This window comes from Rhinolophus hipposideros (genome assembly GCF_964194185.1).
Source record: "Rhinolophus hipposideros genome assembly, chromosome: 9".
NCBI classification, from domain to species: Eukaryota; Metazoa; Chordata; class Mammalia; order Chiroptera; family Rhinolophidae; genus Rhinolophus; species Rhinolophus hipposideros.
The window spans coordinates 13,953,512-13,978,395 of record NC_138055.1 but is presented as its reverse complement, the minus strand read 5'-3'; the positions used below and the strand labels follow the sequence as shown (position 1 = coordinate 13,978,395).

At 42.2% G+C, this 24,884-nt stretch overlaps 1 protein-coding gene across 1 annotated transcript in view; it reads left to right on the top strand.

Annotated features, from left to right (window-relative positions):
• Positions 1-19,825, top strand: part of POLR3B (RNA polymerase III subunit B) — a 115,515-nt gene extending 95,690 nt beyond the window's left edge. The window contains exons 24-28 of the mRNA XM_081060968.1: positions 6,397-6,500; positions 7,129-7,295; positions 10,966-11,079; positions 13,933-14,106; positions 18,749-19,825. Coding sequence (XP_080917094.1) covers positions 6,397-6,500; positions 7,129-7,295; positions 10,966-11,079; positions 13,933-14,106; positions 18,749-18,878 — 689 coding nt within the window. The 3' untranslated portion in view covers positions 18,879-19,825. The remainder of the gene's footprint in view (positions 1-6,396; positions 6,501-7,128; positions 7,296-10,965; positions 11,080-13,932; positions 14,107-18,748) is intronic.
• The last annotated feature ends 5,059 nt before the right edge of the window (positions 19,826-24,884 follow it).

Below are 24,884 nucleotides of genomic sequence, written 5' to 3'. Positions count from 1 at the left end.
TTTGGTTCATGAGGATTATGCATTTATGGTTAAAATTGTTTGGAAGATTCATCTTTGACCCTCTCTTGTTCAACAAAACTTCCATTATAAGGTCATTTGCTTCCACTTTGTATTAATCAAAGTTATTCAACAACCTACTGAATTAATTTATTAAGATTTTGATTGAATGTTTATTAAACGAAAAGAATACCTACTCTGACTTTCCAACACATTAAAAAGTCCTTATACAGTAGGTATAAATAAAGAGGCTGTGTGGGAAGTAAGAAAGTGTTAATTCGTGCGTGGCAAAAAGCCGAGAGGAAAGTTTGTTCGTTAAACAAGGTTTGGGTAAAAATTTTGCTTGTTCTCGACCTTTATCTCTTTTTTTCTAGGTTATGTTTTCTAACATTGAGAGAATGAAAAGACTCTGATTGAAAGTAATAATAATGACACCTTGTACTCATGTAGCACTTGAGACCATCTAAAATCCTCTCTGCGAGACTGAAGCTTCAAAGTCAGGAAGTCTTTGGCTCCCTCCTTTGCTTGATCCTGCTTGAATGAAAGATTCTAAGTGGGAGGGGAGAGGAAAGGGGCCGCTGGAGCAAATAGTGTGAGCCCCAGATAAGGTGTATGATGCCACACGACCCTTCAGAGTTTTGGTCCAGAAAGAAATTCTGGCAGCTGTTACTTTCGTGTTGGAAACCAGGATTATTTTGTCCACAGAGACACCTTCACTGTAAGGAGACTTTATGTAATTTACTATTTTAAGAACAAATTTTGGTCTTCGGAAGCTAGCCCATAACCCTCTGACCTTTCAGTAAATACCCAACTAAAAAGCTTTGAAATTAGAGTGTTTAGTGTTTTATGGCCCAGAATAAAAATCGCCAATTCTGTTTCCAAATAGTGTAGCCTCAACACATTTTATTAAGCTCTTGACACATTCAGCCGTGTGTATTTTGCAAAGTTCCTATGGTTATTGTTTTACAATAGCTGCTTCCAGAACCATTGTAAGGGTTTCAATTAATCAGCCCTTTGTGTGCTTCAGACTATGCAAATTTATCACATCAAACCATTCAACTGCTCATGGGAAAGCCGTGTAAAAACTGTATTGTCTTCTAGCGCCTCCTCTCATTTAGAGTGATGTTTTAATAAGAAAGCTAATCAAGTTTTCTTATGCATTATTTATCTGTTAACATGTAAGGAAGAGCCGAATTAAAATTATGTCAACCGGGATATGGCAAATGATGTGATAGATCTGGAAGTGATTCAACAACAGAACAAAGCTAATATGATTCAACAGTTTTTGTCGCCTCCCCTCCCCCTTGGGATTATTTAAGGTGGTGGTGAGAAAAATAAAAGGGAGGTTAATTCAATCACTGGAAAGGCGGAAAGGAAGAAAGGAGTAACCACCTGTGTTAGCCTTCAAGTTTTGATTTAGAGATTTACATTTCTGAATATAGAAAGGCTTATGGAGATGAGTTTATTCAAAGCAAAAACTTTCTTACTTCATTCGAACGGTCGAACTTGAAAGCATTCCTGCTGCTTCTTTGGCCCCATTTACCACCATATTCATCAGCAGTAAACTATTCCACGCTAGAAATCCGAAGCCTAAGTCCTGTGAACCCCCAGAGTTATTAGGAACACTGTCCTGATAATGGGAAATGATCTGCACAGCGCAGCCGGGGGGAGCTGCTTTTCAGCTTCTCCAGCCCAAGTTAGTGCAACTGCACTTGCTTCTTCCATTCATTAAGTTGGTCTCCTTTGCTTTGCTTGTTTGCTTCCTGCTGAGAATAATTAGGTTTGTTATGTAATAATAATTCCTTGTATTTAGACGCTGCCTTTCTCTGAGGACCTTAAAGTGCCTCTCAGACATTAGTACCTCTCATCTGTTCTTCTAACACAATTGCCTCATGAGATACGTGCTAATTATTCCCATTACAAAGACCAAACAACTAAGGCTCACCAGAAAGTGGTGCTTACCACCCCCCCCCAAGTCCCAGTTGAACAGCATAGAGTCCAATTAAGGTTACCCAAGTCCTTGATTTCCAGCCCTACGTAGGTCTGAGAGTCCAAGAGGTGATGAGCCCTCTACAGATGACATTTCCCCTCCAAGTTACAAACCTCATTAGACCAGACACTGGTGAACGATCGCTCTTTTACTAAACACCAACCCTCTTCTTGCACTAATAGAGAAAAATCACAGCATCATTTTACCCTTCTTTTAGTGCCGAATATTAAACTGTGCAGAATAAATAACTTTGGCTAACAGTTAGGTACCTGCATTTATACAGTAGAGCATTAGATGGTGGCAAGCTGAATTGAATAAATGCAGTCGTTTTCAATATTCAGTCAGATTACTGTGGAGGACTCCTCTCAAGTGGAACTGAATCCCTGAATCTCTTACTATTTCCCCACCTCCATCACAGCACTTGTCACACAGCATATGCTTGGGGTAATTGAGGGAAATGATTCTCTCTTTCCTCATTCAGAAAAGGAAGAGTAAGAATACGTATCTACCTCAGTGGTACATTGATCCCAAAGTGGTTATACATGGAAGGTAGACTTGCTAAGTAAAAACTTTTTTAAAGTTAAAAAGTGAAGCAGAGTATGATATTAAAATGAAACCTGGCTGTTAACAAAATAGAAAGCCATTTGTTAGTCAATTCTCAGCACATTTAAGTCACACCAAAAACAGCTTTTAAGTGAAAAATGTTATAATTTCTTCTGCAGTTGCTACTTGCTTTCCTGTCTAGGTATTAGAATACTTTAGTTTTTCCTTACCTTTATTAACGTTCTTACCTTCGATTTTCTTTTCTGTTTAAATTGAGATAGGACCATTACTCTAAAACTAATTTTTAAAAAAAGCCAAAACTAACTTTTGAACAAGTCGGTTGCTGTTTATAATTAGAAATACTTTCTAAGAATGATTCATCAGATTAACTGGACATTTGCTGGCTAAAACTATTCTTAACATGATTTATATGTTGTTCTGCTAGGCCATGGAAATAGAAATAACAAATTGGTGTAAGAGCCGCCAGTGTCACCGAGGGCATGACCCAGAGGAAACTGTGACAGTGAGTGTTCAGGTTTGCCTTCTTGAGTGGCTTGGCGGTCAGACTAGTGGTTTCTGGAGACTCCCTCAATTCTCACCTTTACAACTTGAAATTATGATTGAGGGTGAGGGAATAATATTTTACTGACTGGGTATCTTTCTGCTCTAACTTTCCGTGTTCCAGTTTTTCCTTGTTACCTATTTTCATTTGTTAAAAGTCCGGTAGTGTGTAGTCTGTGGTCTAATTCCCAGTGGCCCCTATAAGTGCATTAAATGTTCCCAGTTCTGTTAACGCGGTGTATTTGCATTTCACTGCCAGGAGGTTGTGCTGTATACAATGGGGTTGAGACATCAGCGTGAGCCAGGGGATGAAATTTTATTTTAAAATTTGAAATGCTGTGTAAGCATTTAAGGTATGAATCGGTAATTGTTTCGCAACAGCTTCCATTAGATATGGTTTATTTGTAGTCCATCCTCTTTTCAAGGATCCAGGGGAGTGTTAACACACAGACGCGCACTGCATATCATTTACATTTTTAAACCAGCATTCAAGGAGAGTGACTGTAACTTTTAAGAGTTCTAAATCTAGGAAGAGATTTTATGCTTCTATCCCTGGAGAAAACGAGTTGCAATTTTTTCATTTGAAAATAAGAAACCTTCCTGCTTTGATGAAGGATTTGAATAATTCTCCAACAGGGAAATACCTTTTTTTAAAAAAAGAAAAGTCTGTTCTGAGATTTAGAATTCTCTTCTTCCCTTCATGAATTCAGTGAAACACAAACTTTTAAAAATCATCTGTCTAATTTGAGATTCGAGATCATCAAATTCTGTCTAAATATTGTGTTTTCACTTCTAAGCTCATTATGGTTTCTTTGTGTTAACTTGTATTAAAATCTGTCAGCTATGACTGGTCTCATAAGCACAGTCAGCGGACCAGAATAAGTTAATTATTTACTTGTGTCACCAGTGCTCTTCATCTAATGAAATGCACAGCTGTGTTAGATCTGCAGTTGGATGTGTAGCTTCCATTGTTGTACAAGTCAGCAGAGGGTAGGAGCCGCAGTGATGGAGAGCCCTCAGTTCTTTCTGCTGTTCTGGCTTTCTGTGTCGATTTCATGGATCTTTTATCATTCACTTTCACACAAAACAAACAACACAGGGCTGTCTGCTATGGGAACCATCTTGGCACATAAAAGGGTTTTCAGAGCCTAAAGTAATTTTAAGTTAGCGAAGATTTAATTTTTGGCTTACAGGTGCCCTTGATCCAAACGCAGCCAGATCAGTTCCTATAACGGAATGAAAAAACCCGCAAGTTACTTACATGTATTTTTTACTGTGATGTCAGAAAAGGGCTGATAAGAAAATAACTTCCGAACAAGGAAGCTTGCTACTAAATATTAATCAGATTTCCAGCAGAGTTATTTGAGATTCAGATTTCAGGGGAAGGAGCATTGCTTTTATTTCAGTAACCAAGTTACATTTGCTTGATTAAACGTGGGGACTAAAACTGAAAACGCAAAGTGCAAGTTGTCTCTCCTTCCCTTCCCCCAGTGTGAGTAGGCCGTGTTCCTCGTGGGTTTCTGCACCGCCTGCCCCTCACTCCCACCTTCTCTCCTTGGAGGTGATCAGGCGGCTTCCTCCTGAGCAGGCGCGCCAGCATCTCCCCGTGCTCTGCTGCTGAAGGGGTGCCGAGGCTTTTCTTTGGTTCTGTTTTTAAGGGATGTAGCTGAACCCTGCATCTCCTCACCAGCCAAAATGACATTCTCGCCCAGGACCAGCCCCTTTAGGAATTGCAGGTTTTAACATTTGGCTCACTACTAAACAATGTTGTTGTTGGTGCACCTCGATTTACAGTTTGATCTCTTTCAGAGTAGATTTCCCAGTAGCCCTAGTGTTTTGTCAGATAATTTCAGTGTGGACCAGATGGATTTTTGGAGGGAAGAAAAAAGGGTCACATTCTCTGCTTGATTTAAATCTGACACATTGTAGCTGAATTTGAAATTAAGTGAACTGAATTTTTCTTCTCTTGGTGTAGGAAAGCGTACTTTACAAGAAACATGGTGATTTCAACCAAAAAGCCAGTTAAAGTTACCGACATGTGCCAGAATTCCACTCCACAAACCTAATTACCATGTTGTTGGCAGGCACTAGAAAACAGAATATTAATAACCGATGTTAAATAGGCAGATGACATTCTTTTTCTTTAGACTTTAGCTCTTGGTGATTATAGTACCTCCCTCAATTTTTATTTTAAAGATACTTTGAGTAATTATGTAGAAATCAAACTGAGAAATGAAGTTTCTTGGAGAGCAGTTTCTTTTCAATACAAGTATATTGTTGATAACTTTACAAGGGAAAAGGAATTTTTTTACTAAATATATAAGCATTTTTTTCTTAATCCATTACCATTGTGCACTAGTCTTCCAATTCTAAATTATATAGATTGTGGTTAACATTCTAAATTATACCCCTGTTCCTCCTACCAAGAAAAAGAAATCAGAGGAATTACGAACTATTTAAGCAACAAAATCCCCAAAAGTTAGAATACTGTTAAGGGAGTAAAAAAGTACAGTTAATGTAAGAGACAACCAGTAGTGTGCATCGAGTTGGTAGGTTTTTGTTTTGTTCTGTTTTTATTCTTAGAATCCCATTTACAATTCTAGTCTTTTCTTCCAAGAATAATTTGGCATTTAATTGTCTTACTCAACTTGACAACTTCAGTCAAAGATCACTTTTCTAATGTGTTGTAAGCTACAGGAATTAAAGTTCCTTGGGGCAGTGTAGGCTCAGCCTGGGAAGCCGTGGCAAAACTCGGCCAACCAGCCAGCACTCTGCAGCCAATAGGTAGACCCAATAGCATGTCAGCCACACGCGGGTACTGCTTGTCACAGGCTTTTAAAACCACAGGTTAAACACACCCGTCATTTGATCAGTTCTGTGTTTGATGATCAGAGAACTTGGATTCCTGAGATTTGGGTACAGTATGGAGCAGATCACTGACTAGCTGACAAGGAGTGAAATTGCTGCTGACTTGAAGTTTCAGGAACGTTGACATGCCAGGGCCCAGGGAAGCCGCTGCTTTTCCATCTCGGTGGCACAAGAGGTTGGGCAGCATGACAGCACCACTGGGTGTCATGCGAGCAGGCCAGGCCACAGGCTGCTGTACATTTCTGCAAGGACAGCCGTTTGGAACTGTTTGTCTGGCAAGACTGTTGGAAATGGCTGTTGTTACTGATTGATAGGGACCATGAGGAAGGTTTGAGAACAGTGGAAATAGAGACAGCAGCAGGGAGATCCCAATTAAGCACTGTATTCTTCCTTTCTGCCAGTCTGCTTCACGTGGTATGAAATCTTCTCTCCCCCAGGGGTTTGTGGCCTGATTGTCCCTCAGGAAGACATGCCATTTTGTGATTCTGGCATCTGTCCGGACATCATAATGAACCCACATGGCTTCCCATCGCGAATGACGGTCAGTGCATTTTTCCGAGGTGCTGCCCTTAAGGAAGAAAGAAGCAGGCAGTTGGTTTGTAGTTAGTGCAGGTGATGGGAACCTGAAACTGATGTGATTTTTAGCAAGGGCCTTTGGACCCTAGCCAAATAAACAGGATCCTAGCCCCTGAGAATGCTGGGCTACTCTCCTCTACAGAGGGAGAGTGGAGGCGGTCTGCCCTTTCCTTCCAGAGCGTTCTTTGGAGTGATAAACTTACCCCTCAGCAAAAAGAACCCCTAGCGTTAAACCTAATGCATTTCCCTTTCTGTGGTTATTTTTTGTAATCCTGGCTCTACCACTTACCAGCTGTATGACGCAGAGAGTTACTTACCCTCTGTGCACTTTGGATTCCCCGTGTTAAAGTCAGGGAAATAGTAGTACCTATCGCATAGCAGTTTGGGGAGACATAAACTTACATCACACACGTCGAGATTTTCCATAGTCCATCACACAGTAAGAGAGCGATAAATATTTGCTGCTGTTAATTTATCACTCGTGTTAATAGCAGTACTCTCATAATCTTTTGGGGAAATAGACCAGAGCTAAATAAACAAACAGGATTCTTATAGCACAGGAAGGTACTCACATCACTATTCACGTCTCACAGGTGGGAAAGTTGATTGAGCTGTTGGCCGGCAAAGCAGGCGTGTTGGACGGCAGATTCCACTATGGCACTGCATTTGGAGGCAGCAAAGTGAAGGATGTGTGTGAAGACCTTGTCCGCCATGGTTACAACTACTTGGGGAAAGACTATGTTACATCTGGCATCACAGGGTAAGGAAGCATGTATTTAGACATTTTAAAGAAAAAGTATGATTTTTATCAGGATAAGTGGTAAGGGCCCTTACAATGTACAGCTTTCCTCCTTTAAGAAATCTGATACAAGAAAATCCACTTAGGATGGAAGTGTTCGCTAATGCTATGGTGGCAATCATTTTGCAATATACGAGTATAAGTGTATCAAATGAACATGCTGTATACCTTAAACTTCCATAATGTTGTATATCATTTATATCTCAGTAAAACCGGGGGAGGGAGGAAAGTCCAAATTTAGAAAACTGACAAATTAAGGAGTGCTATTTTACTGGTGAGGCTATCATTTAAAAAGTAGAAAAGATTCAATTTACCAAAATAGGATTTCTACACATCTTTTAAGGAACACATCACAATTGTATATAATTTAAAATCCCTTAACTGTTGAACTTTCTCTGCATTCATATGATGAATATCAGGTAATTAGTGCTCTGACAAAAGACAGGAGGCCTATAACATTTGACTGTTGATATTTGTAACAAAGCACTAAAAAAATAACAGACCAAAGTTAACTTCTCAGCAGGGCCTACCCTGACTACTTAATTTAAAACTACAATCCAGTATTGCCTGGTTGCTGCTTTATTTTTCTCTGTGGCATTCATCATTATCAAATACACTATGTAGTAATACTGTATACTGTTCTCGTCTATCTCCCAACTAGAGTGTAACCTCCATGAGAGTAGGGCTTGTCTTGTTTTGTTTAATGTTTTATTTCCAGTGTCTGGCACAGGGCCTGACACACAGCAGGTGCTTCGTAAGTATCTGTTGAATAAGGAATCAAAACAAATAATACAAGTACAAATAGTCTCACCAAAGTGAAGACAAAGAGTAGATTAGAGGACCCCTGTGAGGAGGTGTGAAGGACGAGAAGAAGACCGAGCATTTGAAGAGTGTTTCGTGCAGAGGAAAAGCATGTTTAACACCTTACAAGGGATTGAGCTTGGGATGTTCAGGGACCTGAAAGAGGCCAGACTGGCTGCAGCGCAGGGAGGAGGCGGTGGGTGCAGCTGGAAGTGAGGCTGGGGAAGGAGAGAGCAGCTCACCCAGGCAGAGCGCTGGGTCTTCCCTTTACTCTGGGAGAAACACATATCCCTGAAATTATCCTGGACAGGGTTTTGAAACTTGACATACCCATGATTTAAAGGATCAAGTCAGTTGTTAAAATTAAGACACACTTGTATATTTCATGCCAGAAAAAAACTCTGGAACATAGCGTTTGTACGTACTTCTGAGGTTTTTAACGTCCTGGAACTCACAAGTGAAACTCAGTGTGCAAGCATGGGTGAGACCACACAGCCTGACTTCAGGGCTGCAAATAGACTATCCACATGTAATGAAAATGGTCAAAATCTGTACTGTTAGAAATATTGAGTGCTTTCTAAAATGATTTATCCAGACTGATAATACGGATTTCTTTCACTGTCGATCATACTTGAGATGTTATAGAAAATCACATCACAGGAAAAGAATAATGGGTCTGTTTCAAAAATGATTCAGTAAAATAGCTAAAGTCCATTTTTAAAAAACCAGTTGTCATTGCTAAACTGATATCTTAGTCTTTGTTTCTCGTCTAGAAATAATGCACCAGTTGAGCAGGAAGTGCAACACCAATGAATCAGTTTGGTGGACCTTCTGAACATAATTTCACTGAAAGATTTGAATGGAGTATGCTCTGCTTCCGGTAGCCAGCTGCGGGCCATGTCTGCGTCACTGCCCCCTGGCCGCCAGCCCGTGTTTTCATTTATTTCCCATTTAGCTTGGCGACAAAGTTTGAGACACAGTAGTTTAGCTTGTCATTGGAAAGTTGTACGAAGGCTTGCAAACATATTCACGCACCAACTTTCATCCCTTGTCACATTCTTGATCACAGATCGCTATGAGAAAAAATTGGTCAGGCTCTATTTAGTTGATGGTGGAATGGTGACACTTCCATAAATTCTACCATGAGCCACCATACTGGGGAGGAATAGACTCATTCATTATCAGAGCTGGAAAGAACCTTGGTCTGACCACCGTGTACAACTAAGAAAACTGAGATAAAGAGGTCACGTAATTACTATGTCACAGAGCTGGGACAGGAAGAGGGCCTTCTGACACCCTATTCATTGTGCCTTTCACTCCACTCTATGTCTTCCAAGAATCTGGTCGTGCTTAAGCTAGCAAGATGTCTGATCACTTCAAATGAAGCTAGAAGCATTGTAAGGTATATCATGCAAGCAGGGGCGGATGCTTTTGTTCTCTCTCATGTCGCTTCCCTTGCTCTTTCCATTCTTACATCGTGCTGTGGCCCAAACTTACGTGGTTGCAGACTGGCCTGTGTGGCAGGGAGAGAACTGGATTTGGATCCTACTGTATCACTCACCAGCTCTTATTTAACCTCTTGGACCCTCTGTGCCTGTGTCTTCATCATAAAAATAGAGATGACAGTATCTCCCTCCCTGGATTGTTGTATGAATTAAGTCATGGAGTAAATGCACATGGGTAGAGGTTGCCTTTCATTTTTGGAAGGAAGTTCTGGGACAATTAAAAAAAAATTTAAAGGCATCAAATGCCTGGCTAGTCTTGCTCCAAATTAAGAAAAAACGTTTCTTCTGTCAAAGCACTGAAATATTCACTCAGTTTTTAAGCTCTTACTACAGTTTTTCTTAAGATTCATTTAGCCAGCCATAACAGACATTTAGTGAGCACTTACGTACCAGGCAGCGTCATTAGTGCTGGAGCCACAGTGACAAAGGAGACAGAGTGCTTGTTTATCAGAGTGTGCTTCTTGTGGGGAAGACAGGCAATAATCAGAGAAATAATAAATGTATACTATAATACCAAGTGGTGATAAGTGCTCTGAAGAAAATAAAACAAAAGTAAGAGTTGAGCTGGTGCGTGGGCATGGCAGTGCTGGGGTGGGAGGAGGGCTCCTTTAGATAAGGTGATCAGGGAAAGTTTCTCTGAGGAGGTGACATGTTTGCCAGAGCCATGTGAATACCTGCTGGAAGAATGTTGAGGCAGAGGCAGCGGTAAGTGCAAAGGCCCTGAGACAAGCTTGCTAACATTTCAGAAGCAATGAAGAGGCTAGTGTTACTGGAGTAGAAAGAGCAATGGGGAACGGGAATAGGAAATGAGTCAGAGGTGGGCAGGAAACCAGATTGTGGTAGAAAATATGGCTGTGATGCAAATACGCATGATACAGGTTCTGGTAATGGGAAACCATTGGGAATGTAGAGCAGAAGAACGACCTGCTATGATTTACATTTTAGAAGGAATTGCTCTGACTTGTTAGAACAGATAGTTGAGGGATAAGAGTGGAAGCAGGGAGACCAACTAGATTATCTTTGGTAGTCCAGGCGAGAAAGGATGCTGGCCTGAGGAGGGTAGCCCTAAGAAGGGGCCGTCCTGGATACACTGTTCCACAACCTGTTGAAAATTTTATTTCTTAATTAAACAATGTATCTTTTAATGTATCCATGGTACTTTTATATTTCCAGATGTAGCCTTTTCATTCACTGCGGGCTGAAAAATCATTCTCTCCCACTCAGTCAGAGAACCCTGCTCATAAAGAAATAAGGACCTGCCAGTGATGAGTCCTAGAAAAGGCCCAACTTAGTTTCTTAACCCAAAACTCTGACCTTTTTTTCAGTGAGCCCTTGGAAGCGTACATCTATTTTGGCCCCGTGTACTATCAGAAGCTGAAACACATGGTGCTAGATAAGATGCATGCCCGGGCCCGGGGACCACGAGCTGTCCTTACCAGGTAAGAGAGAAGCATTTACAGAAAGAATTTATAATGCAGTCAAATCTACCTTGCATTTCCCGCATATAGGAAAAAGCAGACTCAACAAAGTTTCTGTTTCCCTGAGATGTCAAACGTGGCGTGTTGAGTATCCACAAAAATCCTGTGTCTGATTAACACGAAAAAATAGCAGCCAATTAAAGAGCACTTCATAGGCGCAAGACCTACCGTAGGTCTTGACAGTAGTCTCCTAACAGAATCATTTATTGGGTACATTTGCTGGGTGCAAACATGGCCCTGTTTTAAACATTTCTTCTGTGAGAAGGTCGGTACACATACCTACCTACACACATATCAATACGCAGAAAACAGAGCCATACGTTATTTGGTAGCCTGAGCCACACCTGTCATTTTTTAAACATCTCTGGTTGGAACATAAGATACCTGTACTTGCGTGCTTCCTTGAATAAGCCCCAGGACGCGTGCCCCTTCACCAGTTCCCAGCCCAATGTCTGTGCTGATGAATGGGAATAGTGCTGGGAAAGGGAATTACAAAGACTTAAGTTTCACATGTTCTTTGTACTATATTTTCCAGTTGGAATAGCATAGTCTAGGGCAGTGGTTCTCAGCCAGGGGCAATTTTGCCTCCCAGGGGACATTTGACAATGTCTGAAAACATTTTAGGATGTCATAACTGGAGGGGAGGGAGGGAGCTACTGGCATCTAGTGGGTGGCGGCTCTGGATGCTGGTAAACATCCTACAGTGAGCAGGAGAGCCCCACCTCAAAGGATTACCCAGCTCAGTATGGCACAGTTGCCAAGGTTGAGGAAGCCTGGGCCGGGGGCGGGGGGTTACCCAGGCCTGGGAGTCAGATAGACATGGATGTGAACTCATCTCCACCTTGTAGCACTACCATGAGCCTTGGGCAGATCACTTAGTTCTCACCTTCAGTTCTTCTCATGTATGAAGTGGAGACGACAATATCCCACTTGACAGCACACTGGCGAATGTCAGATGTTTGAATAATAGACTGTATACTGCACCAATCCATAGGAGATGCTCAATAAATATCCAGTTCCTTGCCCACTTTCACTGAGCACTGCGTAGATGTTACAATACGAGGCAGGAGCAGAGCACGAAGCAGCTAGTGTTTGGGTGTTTTTTGTTTTTTTTTTCCAAACCAAAGGAGAGGTGTAGATGACTCAATCCCTTCACCATGTAAAACTGAGCAAATGCACATGCCTGTTGAAATGATAGACATATGTGTGCTTAAACTGCCGAAGAGGGAAGAGAAGTTGAGATTCTCAAGACAGTAATTGAACAGCAATGAGACCCTATTTGGGTTAGCTTTTCGTCTCCCCAAATGCTGTCCCCTCCGGAACAGCTTACAACATCCAAAAACTATTTCAGAGTCATATAAATGTCAAAGCAGTTACTTCCTATTTTTTGCTTTGTTGTATAAAAAAAGTTATTACTTTAGTATTACTTTTGTGTATTCCATATGAAGACTGCCTGTAGTCAGTTATCTCAGTTGGTTAAAAGCCAAGTGTGGGGTTCTGCCCACATCTGATCTGACCACCTTCGCTTGTCCAGGGACCACAGGTGGACAGATCCTTCCCCTCCCCCTGGGTGGTTCTACCAGCAGATAAATGCATGTTCATGTTGTGCTCCGTTACGAAGTTTCCACTCCAGTGTGTTCATTTAGACACACTTCTGAGGTTTTCATATGTTGATTTTCTTTTAATAAATACAACTTCAGTGGATTTCCCATTATAACTATCTACAATAATAAGTGAAATTGCAGCATGTGCTGGCATACATGTTTACCTTCTTAACTCTTTGGGAAACTGGCAGCAACAACAAGGATTAAAAGATGCAATGGGATAAAGCAAACAAGAGCTTTATACCCACCTCACCCTCCCTGCCTCCAAGGAGTGTCACTGCACCATCAGCCAGCCAGGGAGCTTGTGCTCTCGTGCTCTCTCACGCTCTCTCTCTCTCAATAATAGGTGTCATCAGTACCTGGGTGGGTTGCCTAAGTTATTTCAGAATTCCCTAATTTTACCTGTCTCTCTGGGTCCTGGATTCTGGACCTTTGAAAGTGTTTTCAAGCCCAGCAGATACGTAAGCCACAAGGAGACCATTCACGGGACTAGTAGCTTCCCCGTTCAAGTGCCCCCTCAGGGAGAAGCGGGGCATTTTCAGACATGAAGGAAAGACCTGAGTGGGGGACACAGAGCTTTCCCAGTCTCTGGGGAATCTCTTCCCATCGGATTCAGGCACTCTGTCTTTCTAGACGATTCTTGATCTATTCTGAATTTTGTAAAAATCTATTTCCTTCTTTTCATGGTTAACTTATTTAATAGTAAACTCCTCCATCAAGTCCTGGCAATACTACTAGAGGACCTGGGTTTCTTCCTGGGTCTGTTCTGCTTAGTTTTTCTGCTTTTAAATAACACAACTGAGACATCTCTGAAAACACTCAAAAGACATTCTTCTCTGACTTGAGAACTATGCTATCCTAATAATAATGACAGTGATAGTAATAATAGTAATGCTAGCATGGGCATTTTATATGCTTATATATTAACTTATTATTTCATAATGTTACATAATTCTTGATTATTTCTATTTGATAAAAATAGTAGCCGACCACTAGTATTACATCGCTTCTCATTTAAGACTCTTTGGGATAGATATCCTTATGTACTTTTAACAAGTGAGGCCGAGAGGCTGAGCAACACGTTCAAGGTCACTGTCTGATAAGTATTTGAATCCAGGTGAGCTGTGCTCCGGAGCTTTGTGCTCTTAGCCAGTCTGTGATGGCCCCCTTTGTGTAATATAACAACACATTTGTCTAACTTGTTTCAAAGGCAACCCACTGAAGGTCGATCTCGTGATGGTGGTTTGCGTCTTGGAGAAATGGAACGGGACTGTTTAATTGGTTATGGAGCCAGTATGCTTTTACTAGAGCGACTGATGATTTCAAGTGACGCCTTTGAGGTTGATGTCTGCGGGCAGTGCGGACTTCTGGGGTATTCCGGCTGGTAAGTGGACACCGTATGTCTCTCATACCTCAGCCCTTGCCTCTTAAATCACAGCTCCAGAACTGACCCTGGGTCACACCCACATATTCTCCACCCTTTCCCGTCCGTGCCTTCCTAGAATTGGGGATTCTGTATGTACATGGTACTCTGTCTAACTAATGTTCTGCTTTCTGTGCTGCTGGAGTTTAAATTCCCATGGAGTAAGGACTTGAAACTCTTTTTAACATTATCTCGAGTACCTTTTATGACACTATTCACCTGTAAAAATCCTAGCTGAGTCATTGTTAAATATTAAAATGACAGTATATTGTAACTAGAAATATTTTAGAGAAGATTGTGTCAAATGCCCTTGTTTTACCTGAGACCCAAAGAGCCTGTTGCCCAGGTCTCAAAGCAAATTGGTGACTGAGCCAGGCCCAGCACCTGTACCTCAACCCCTCGTCTGTACTCTCTGCGTCCAAGCTGCTTTCCACTGGGGCTGTGAATTCCGTGACAGCAGAGATTGTGCCTGTCTCTGTCTTTCCCTCAACAAACATTTAGTGCAAACACTGTTCCAGGCCCCAGAAATACAGTGGTGGATGGCTGCTCACAGGGAGCTTGTCTTCTAGTTCATTCTAACTGTATTCCACCTTCTTAACCTCCTGGTTCTCTAGCTTGGGATCTGGGAGACGCATAGGAAAACATAATGGCGCAGTGATACTACCCCTGCATATGGAAGACGGCCAGTAGCTCAATGATGTCATTCGTAAAGTTTGCAATTTCTGTGCAGAGTTCAGGACAGAGTGCAATTTCTGTGTAAAGTCCAGCTTAAAAGATAATGCTACATATGTTTTGTTTGTGTAGTTAGAGCACCTTTCCGCCTTGCAAAATGGTTCCCCTCTACCACAGAAGAACTGCTCTGCCTAGGCTGGTCATGAGCCAGAGCCCTGAGGTACCTGTAGGCAGGAGGGTCTGTAGTTGCCCCATCTCTCCTCACGTTCCCATCAGAGACCAGGCCTAACAAGGTCTAAGGTGGATGCTGAGGGAGGGAAACAGCTGCGACTCCCTCGTCACCCCTCACCTGCCCTCCCGGAGCCCTTTCCCTAGAAAGGAGGGTTAGGCCCAGATGGGCATTCACTGCTGGAGTTTGAGGGATACGTGGGCCACCTTTTTCCCACTGAGATCTCCCAAACACACACAAAGCCTCCTTCCAGAAACAGTCCTGACTTCTTGTTTCTTAATCTGCCAGTTTCTTGGTTGAATAAAGCAAATCTAGAGTCAGAGTGAGTGGACCTAGAACACAAGTGTGTACCTTGCTAGTTAAATGTCAAAACCTTTTAGCCAATTATTTTTTGAAAGTGTAATAGGAAGGTGCCTGGAACCTAGTTCTACTATACTTAAATCTTCAAATTTGGCACAAGGATTTTGAAGTAATTTACTTTGAAAAGATGGTGCAGAAGACTCACTTTATTAACAACAGGGATCATGAAACTTCAAAAAGAGTTTCCTTTTCTTCTCCATCCTCTCTACATTCCCTCCTGTGCCACCTCCCCCAAGGTGGAGGAGGTGGGTGATGAGAGAAAGAGGAAGAAGAAGTAGACCATATTCACTCTTGCACTTTGAAAACCTTCCCTTCTCTTCTGCTGAATACTCAGGGAAACTAACATAAGCAGTAATTGATGTCAACGTTATTCTGTTAAATTCTTCTCTTCTGTCCTGCTTCGTTTCTGTCCCATTTAGAGACCATCTGACGGCAGTGCCTGATTTTTGATGTTCATATGTTCACTGTATATTGTATTTGAGATCCTTTGGAAGAGCACGACATCAGGTTACTCGGTTTAAGGGTCTTGACTGTAATTAAACAGACCAGGTATACCATAGGTCTGGTTTTGAGTGGCCTCCTTATACCCTTGTTGCCAACAGAAAAAAATCCTCCTCCAGCCCGGTAGTCTGGCAGCCTCTGTGTGCTGCTTTCAGGCAGAGGACCTTAATGATGCTGTCGTTTTCCCGTGTTACCTGATGTGTGTGCTGGGTTGAGTGGGAGGGAGCACAGGCGCTCGTTGGAGGAAGTCGCCCTTTAATGAACAGCACAATGGAGACTGAGTAATTAGAGCGGTTCGGAACCTTGAAACTGGCCTTTTGTCACTGATTTGCACATTCGTAAGGCATTGCTATGGGGATGTTTACAGCAAGACTATTCTGCAGAAGACACCAAGGGCATAAGTCACAAAAGAGAGGGCCAGCAGGAAAACTGCTGAGGAGAAAAGCCTTATTAAGATAATTAGCTCATAGATGCTATTTTACTGGACAGTCATTTCTCATGTGAAGCCACAGCCTCTTTCTTTTGCTGGCTTTGCCCTGAAAAATCCATTTACTTTATTGTTGTTTGGTTAAGTTTCTTCCTTTGGAAATTGTTCAGATACAGAGTAAGGTAATTTATAGGTTTTTATTTATATATGTATATATATTCATATATATGCATGGATGTACATATATGCCTTGAAACATTTTAAATGATGGAGAAATATTTAATAATAGAGAGGATTAGTGGGCCTTGTGGGTTATGAATCAGCACACATGGAAATTTTAGATAGATTAGGCTGGATTGAAGTCACAGGGTAAAGTACTAGACAGAAGAATCAGCAAGAAGCTGTTTCAGTTAAGCCCGTTTCATCAATTTAACTAAGACATGAACATGATTCCTGAATAAATTAGATCAACCCAGGCACACTAAAAGTATAATTCCTAAACTATCATGCATGAAAGAGATCGTTAGGTCATCTTTTAGGAAAAAGCCATTTGTCGTTTTTATATTGTTACTGTTGATGTCATCAGATGCTCCCCAGTGTTTAAGGCCCCTGCAGTCCCCTGGGAGGAACCCAAGCATGGGTCCTTGGTGGCTCGTCCGTGTCCCATTCCCTTCTCCTCAAGAACTTGGATCTACACACCACCACTTTCACATTCTCAGCCTTAATTAGTGCTTTTCTAAAATAATAAAAGTTCTATTTCGCTGATTGCAAAAACAATCCCTGCTCTTTATAAAATACTCAAGGTTACAAAAAATATAAAGAAAAAATATAAACCATTAATTCCCACCCCCCAAAGTTGACCACTATTAATATTTTAGTGACTTTTTGGGACAGCTCTGTTTGCCACTAGTTCTGTACGCTTTTTTTTTTTTTCTTTTTCTTACATCTTGAACCCTGTTGGGACTCTGCTAATAGAAGAATACAAATAGATACAAGAAAATCATGTTACATACGAGTTTGGGGGGTTCCTGAATTAACTGAAATCCATTTGAGGACCCGTTGGGACCATTCTGTTTAAAAAGCAAACTGCTTTTTCACCTCACAGTGTGTCCTGGATGCCTGTACATTTCAATAAATGTGGGTCTCCATCGTCGCATTTAATGGCTGCACAACATTCTTCGGTGCAAATGCTCTGTAATTACAGAACTAATTGCCTGTTGGACATGAGATCAGTATCCTGCTTTGTGCTGTTATAAACAGTGTGACCACGAACATCTTGTGCACGTATCTTTGCCACTTTTGTGATTACTTAACTAATATGTGCGTTTACATTGTTTACACATATTGTCTTACTGCCCTCCAGAATGACCTTTGTTGTTCACTAAGGAATCTCTGTCCACTTCCCAGTCAGCACTGAATCTTTTAAGCCTCAGTTGCTATTCTTCTTACACCCACTTTTCTCCCTGTTAACTGCGAGGACCTAGTTTTCTACCTGTTAAGTGTTAGGATTTGTACTGGCTACCTCTTGTCCCAGCTGCCCCAGACCCTTGAGGTGTAGGATGAGATCCTATTTTGATCTGAAACCTGAGAGAATAGTTCCCTTCCCTGAGACCCTTCTTCATTTGTAGCGATTAAGATCTAGGTTCAGTTCACTGGCTCTTCCTGCAGGACGAGGAAAGAAAATTCTAATTGGAGTAGCGGGCGTATTACTTAGGGACATGGGCTGTGGAAGGATTAGATGGGAACGTATGCACGTGCACAGCCTCCTTAGTTCTGCACAAGGGCCAGAACACTGGACATACACTAACAGAAATGACCAACCTTGGAGAGGCCTAGGAAACTACGTAGCATTTAATTGGACACCACCTTTCTATGTGAAAATCCCCTCTTTCCCCTCACACTTCAGGTGTCTCAGTGACAGAAGTCACATGGTGGTTGTGGGGCACCTTGCCTAGAAGGTACAGTGTAGCAGGTGCTTATCAAACACACGGAGACCGAATCTACTTAAAATGCTTTCAACAATGAAAAAGTCTAACTCTGAGTAACTTGGCAGGTGGTTCAGATTTCTGGGGCTTATTCAAAACAAGTCTATAGGCAGATGTTTTGTGTTTTAAGAAGAGAGGTCTAGAAGTGTGGTAGTAACTGATTAAAATTGCATGCTTTTAAAACCGGGGGAGTGATACTTGTTTTGTTTTGTCTTGTTTTGTCTTGCTGTTTTTGGATGCTTCTTTTTACTTTGGAGTCACGTGTATGGAGTCACATGTGTCCATATTTGAAAATGTGACTGAACGCCGAGGGATAGCAAACCAAATTGATAGAATGATGATAGGATTTTGTAGCGAATGCTCACTCCCACGTGTAGGCCTTCACTTCTGGGCTGCTGTCCCTCTAACACATGCTGACTTGGGTTTCAGGTGCCATTACTGCAAGTCGTCCTGCCAGGTGTCTTCCCTCCGCATCCCGTACGCCTGCAAGCTGCTCTTCCAGGAACTGCAGTCTATGAACATTATCCCAAGGCTAAAACTCTCCAAGTACAATGAGTAAGGACGGAAAGGTGATTATTTAAAGAGAACAATCGATACATCGATGTAGTGGAAAACAGGAGGGATCGAGGACCACTTCTGCTCTTGGGAATAATTCCTGTGAATGTTCTCTCGGGGAAATACAAAATGATAGAGAGGCTTTTTATACACTACAAGACTGGCTAAACAACAGTGATCAGTGAGCCTCGGGCCTTGGGGAAGATGCCAGCAATATGGGCTGTCATGTAGCTCCTCGTTCTTACACGGAATGTGATTCACCAATGGACGTGACCTAAAAGATAAAGAAGCTTACTTATGTGCTGGTATCTTGAAATTTACTCATTGGAAACACCTTCCTCAAAAAGAGTGTTTGGGGTTAAATAAAACTCAAAAGTCTTATGAAAGTTAAAGGATACGAAGAATCTGATTGAGTTGGTTGACTCGGCCTTTGTCAGGGGGCTGATCTGAGCAGCATGTGAGGCCAAGAGCGTGGCTGATAAAAGGGTGTCATGAGGGGGTAAGTTTTCTCAACAACGGAATCTTGCCTGGTATAAAGGCAAACTTTTTCATCTTAAGCTTGGTGAAATATAATAAACATATTCCTACCATCTTAAGCAAGTTTGCCAAGGACGTCACCTTATCTTACGGACGTAACTGCTCCTGTTTTGAACTTCGTGATTGTGCCGGGCCATAATATTGGTTGACTCTCTGAAAATAATTCCATGGATGCTTTGTAATTTTTCTGTTCCTTCCCTTCCTGCCAGGATGCTAGCTGTTCATTTTCTTTTAGTCCGACAGCCTTCTTCACCCATTTCTTCTAACTTGTTCTTATTTGCCTTGCCCTGAAGCCAGATAAATACTTGTGCTAAGGATTGTTTATAAAATAAGAAAAGCTTTGAACAGTCTAATGTTGCCTTCCTAGTTTGTCTGTCACATTGAACATGTTTCACAGAATATTAATAATTATGCAAAAACAAGTATCAAATTCCAGTGTCAAATAAGGTTGAGAAACTGGGTGTAACCACGTTAAACATAACAGGGACTTTTGCAAAGTCTTGAGCAAGCTGCCCTGTGCCAGAACGCTCCAGAAGAGGGATGTCCCATGAAACAGGCTAATCATTGACTTGAGAACCCAACGTTGACATCAGTTGGTTTTCTTCATGTAAAAGCAGAATGACAGGGACACTGCAGCTGAGCAGGCTTCCCTCAGCCATCACCATGGGTCTCGTCATTTCAGGAACTCGAGAGGCATTACAGAGGCAGAGAGGTTTGAAAGCCCAGATCTTCGGTTATACCTATTGTTCCTTTCATCTGGCTCCATAGTTCTCAAAATCGAGGGTGCCTAAAGATTACTGTGCTCGATTGAATATACAAAACATGTACTGTACTCTGTGGGCCATTTAAGGAGTGTCCTAGGGTGATTTTGACTGTTTATGTGACAACTCCACGTATCACCTCCATCAAAGAGGTAATTGCCCTGCAATGTGTGACATGCCATTTCAGTGGCACCCAGAGGGTCAGCTTGGGAAGAGCTACCAGTGTGCTGGGTACACGAGGACAGCGCATCATTGATCATCCGGTACTTGCCATGTGTGAGGCTCTGTACTAACGTGAGAGCAGGTACTAAAAGAGAGCAGGACATGGCCTGTGTCTGAAGGAGCTCAGAACCCAGCAGGAGAGGCTGAGACATCAGCTGGCCACACACCACTGTCCCGCAATCAACACTAAGGATCAACCTCGGCCGTGCTGAGGGAGCTCCCAGGTCAATGAACTCTGCTCTGCAGATTTGGAAACACTTCACAAGCATGATTATTCCCTTTATACAGCTGAAGAAACTAAGATGCAGAGTGGCTAAGTGACTCCCCCAGCACCACACCACTGACCGGGGAATAGCGTAGGCTTTGACACCAGGCTTTCTGACTCTCAGAGCTTTGTTTGGGTTTCATCCACAAGTCTATTTTTCAGTTACCAAATGTGACAGTTTTTTGTATTCACCTGCCACTGATCATTTGGAGGGGTGTTGCCTTTCTAGCCTTCTGGCAAATTCTCAGTTCTCTAAGTTAAAAATTTAAGAAAGTATGGGTTCTGAATTGAGACATCCTGAGAGGAAAAAATTGTGTCAGGTTGGTATTTCAAAGACTATACTACATTTGAATAACATTTGACTCTGAGAAATATTGTAATAAAAAGAGGCCAGAATTGGTAAGTTAGCCTTACTAGCTATAGTTTTATTTATTTTAAGTTATTTGTAAATTCCTTGTTTTAAAAACTACCAATTAGATTTCCATTTCCAGTAATGGTAAACTTTTATAGACCACCCCTGAAGCACTTTTTTCCTAAAGGCGTTGCCAGGTCAGAAGTAGCACAGGAATGAGAGGTTACAAAGCCACACCAAAGCCACGATGAGGCTGCAACCCTGACCTGAGCTTTGGCAGAGTCAGTGAGCTGCGGAGTCAGAACTGTGGGCGTGGAGTTGCCAAGACACCAGGACCAGAAAGGCCAAGACCCCAAACAGAAAGGAAGCTCATTGAGGGGAGCCCGACTTCTCCAGCACTTTCCCCCTCGTCTTAATCTGTTCTCGCTGCCATCACAGAATACCACAGACTAGAGGGCTTACACAACAGAAATTTATTTTACCACAGTTCTGGAGATTTGAAGTCCAAGATCAAGGTGCTGACAGGTTTGGTTTCTGGTGACGATTCTTTTCCTTCTTAGCTCTGAATGGCCATCTTCTCACTGACCTCACATGGCCTTTCCACAGTATGTGCTGCGAGAGCGAGCTCTGGTGTCTCATTGTCTCCTTAACACCAGTCCTGTCAGATTAGGACCTTGTCATCTCATTTAATAGTAATTACCTCCTTAAAGGCCCTATCTCCAAACAGAATCACATTGGGAGTTGGGGCTTCAACGTATGAATTTCAGAGGGACCCAATTCAGTCCATAATACCCCTCAAGGCATTTGCCAATTCCTAACAGCACAAGCTGAACTACTGGCAGTATCTATTAAAGCTGCACGTATCCAGCGATTCCATTCTTAGGTGTATGTATGCCCAGCAGAAATGTGCATGTATATGTTATCAGTAGGCACGTGCAAAAAATGTTTTTAATAGCATTATTTGTAATAGCCCCAAAGTATAAATAACCCTTGTACATTAACAGTAGACTACATAAAGTGTGATACTGTCACACAGTGGAATACTAGACAGCAATGAAAAAACTGCTACATACACTGTGAGATAATCTCACAACTATAATAACTGAGTTAAATAAAAATCAGACACGAGAATACATACTGTATTGGCCCCATTTAAGTTTTCAAATAGGCATGATCTAAAAAGTTAGGGTCATAGTTCCCTGTGCAGAGTGGGTGGCTAGTGGCAGTGTGGTGCAGGAAGGGGGCTTCTAAGGTGTGGCTAATATTTTTCTGACCTGAGTGCTGGTTACGTGCATGTGTTTAAGAAAATTCATCAAGCTGGGTACATAGGATTTTTCACTTCTCTGAATGTGTGTTATACTTTAGTAAGGTTTTAAAAAAGAACACATGTTCTAAACCTGTGTTTCAGTCTCTTAATAGCTTTGTCACCCCAAATATAACATATTGTCTTTGTTCTCTTAGTTTTCCCATCTTGAAAATGAGAGTTATACCAGTACTGATACCTCGGGCCATTTTAAGATTAAAGGAGATAATACATCTGAAGGGCTCAGCACAGTGCCTGCACAGAGCAGGCGTTCACAGACGTTTGTTACTGTTTTCACGGAGAATATCACGCTCCTTACTGGCCTTCTCCTCACCAGCTTCATTGGGAAAGGGTTAGGAAAGGCAAGCCCGAGTTTCCTTGAGAAGAGGGAGTTTGGAAACCAGGCCCAAGTGCAGAGGCTGTAGGCTTCTGCCAGAGCTGTGAAAGCCGCCCCATGAACAGTGATAAGGAGGGTGGAAGGTGTTTGGACCCTAGAACTCTTCGGCAGAGCATCTACGGACCCGACATCAGAGTGGGGCCTGTTGTCGGCACGGGAGTTTCCTGAAGCCCCCAGAACCAGGTCACAAAGCACTTCCATGTGCTGGGAGTCGAGTAAAGGAGTGAAAGGAAAGACAGAAAAGGGCCTTGATTGGGTGCTACGTAATGGGATAGTTTTCAGCTGCTTCAGAGCACTTGGGGCCAACACCTTTCTTTGCAGTAATGAGCCACATGAGAAGGAGCACATTAGAGCTGGTGGCTGGGCCTGTCCACGTCACGGCCGGCTGAGTAATAGAGAAGCCAGTTTCTGTAACGAATTCCTTTGCGAAACGGATGGTCAGAAAAGTGACTGTAAAAGTAGCACCTCTTTACCATCCACATTTACTCCATATGTGTCTTGAAAACAGTTTATTTCATTTGCTGACCAAAAGTTGGGTTTTTACTACATCGGCCCCACAGGGTCAAGGTTGTGAGAAATTGAAGTCAAGCTTTAAAGAGGCAGTTTTAAGGGGGGGAAAACAAGTGATGGCAATCCAGAAGTACGTACCGTTTGTTACTGAAGCCAAGCTGCCCGTTTGGGTTTCAGACACAGGCTCCGGAAGCAATTAAGAGATTTGCTTCAGCAAATCAAATTTATTGTGATCAGGATGTCATGGCAGGGAATTTCAGAATGGCCTGAAACGCACATTTTCACTCACAAGTCTGAAACCTCAGACTGTGGACAAAGGAGTTAAAAGTAGTTTTCAAGTCCAGGTAATAGCTCTCATTTTATGCATAATAAATTTTAGGTCTGGTTAACTCCCAATCATCCACGTTAGTGGAGGCAAGGAGCCGTGTGAATAAATTAAAACACGGTGGAAAACCAATGCAAAATATTGAGTGTCAACTGTAACTAGAGGGGGGAAAAAGCACAGATGACGGATCCTTTTGTACTGGATGCTGGCGTGAAGTTGACATTCACATGTTTAATATAAGTTGAGTGGAGGTTTGGTGAATTTGCTTTAGTTTAAATAGTGACTCCTGTGAGCAGTGTATTTGAAGAAACTGGGATAATGTGCCCTTTATGGTTAAGTAATGATGACAGAGCTTTGGAGGAGGGAGGGCAGCCTGACAAGTAGGGTGCTTCTAGGCCAGTGGCTCAGTGCTCCCTGGACCACAGGATCAGCATCACCAGGGAGCTTGTCACCAATTTGGGTGGAACCCAGCAGTCTATGTTTTAATAAGCCTTCCAGGTGGTTCCAACGCAACTAAAAGGTGAGATCCATTGTTTCAGCCACATGAAGAGTTCTGGATCCCATCCTCTGCTTAGAGCCAGCCTTTGGATTTTCAGGGGTGCCAAAGGACCCACCCTTTGGAAACTAGCTCCCTACTTTTCTCTTTCTTGATGGCTTCCCCTTAAGGAGCAGATTGGATTGGACTGTTGCTCCCACTGAGCTCTGGCCCCACTTTCCCAGCCTTCCCCACCTCCACCCCTGCCAGTGGAGGGCCTGAGCAGAGGAAATGCGCATGAAAGGCCAGGTTTATACAGGAATTAAGAATGTCTCCAAACATTGCCACATGTCCCCTGCAGGACAAAATAGGCCCCACTGGAGAATCACTGAACCAGACAATGTATATGAAGGTGGTTTTATTACAAATTTCAAATTGTAGTTATATGGACTTGTTCTCAATAAAAAGCTGATGTGCTTCTGGATAATCGAGTGATTATCCAGAATTATTGAATATAATCATCATACAGATGTTAACATGAGTCACAAAGCCCTTATTTTTTGTTCAATGTGCCAGTTGTAAATGGCATCAGATAAAACTGATGTCAATCATGTTGATCATTAAGTAAGTTTCATTCCTATTGTAAGTGTGCTTTTATATCTCTGGTGATAATGTTGTAGATATCAAAAAGTAAGGTTAGTTGGAATCTCCTTTCTTATTCACGTTTGCCCACAGCCTGAGTTGTTTTAGATCTAGCCAATTTTTGGTTTTTGTCAAAGACACATGCTGATTTTCATCATTTACCCAGTAATCCCTCAGCTTTGTGTCTGCCTGCCTGCCACGCGGCAGGGACATGCGGCTTC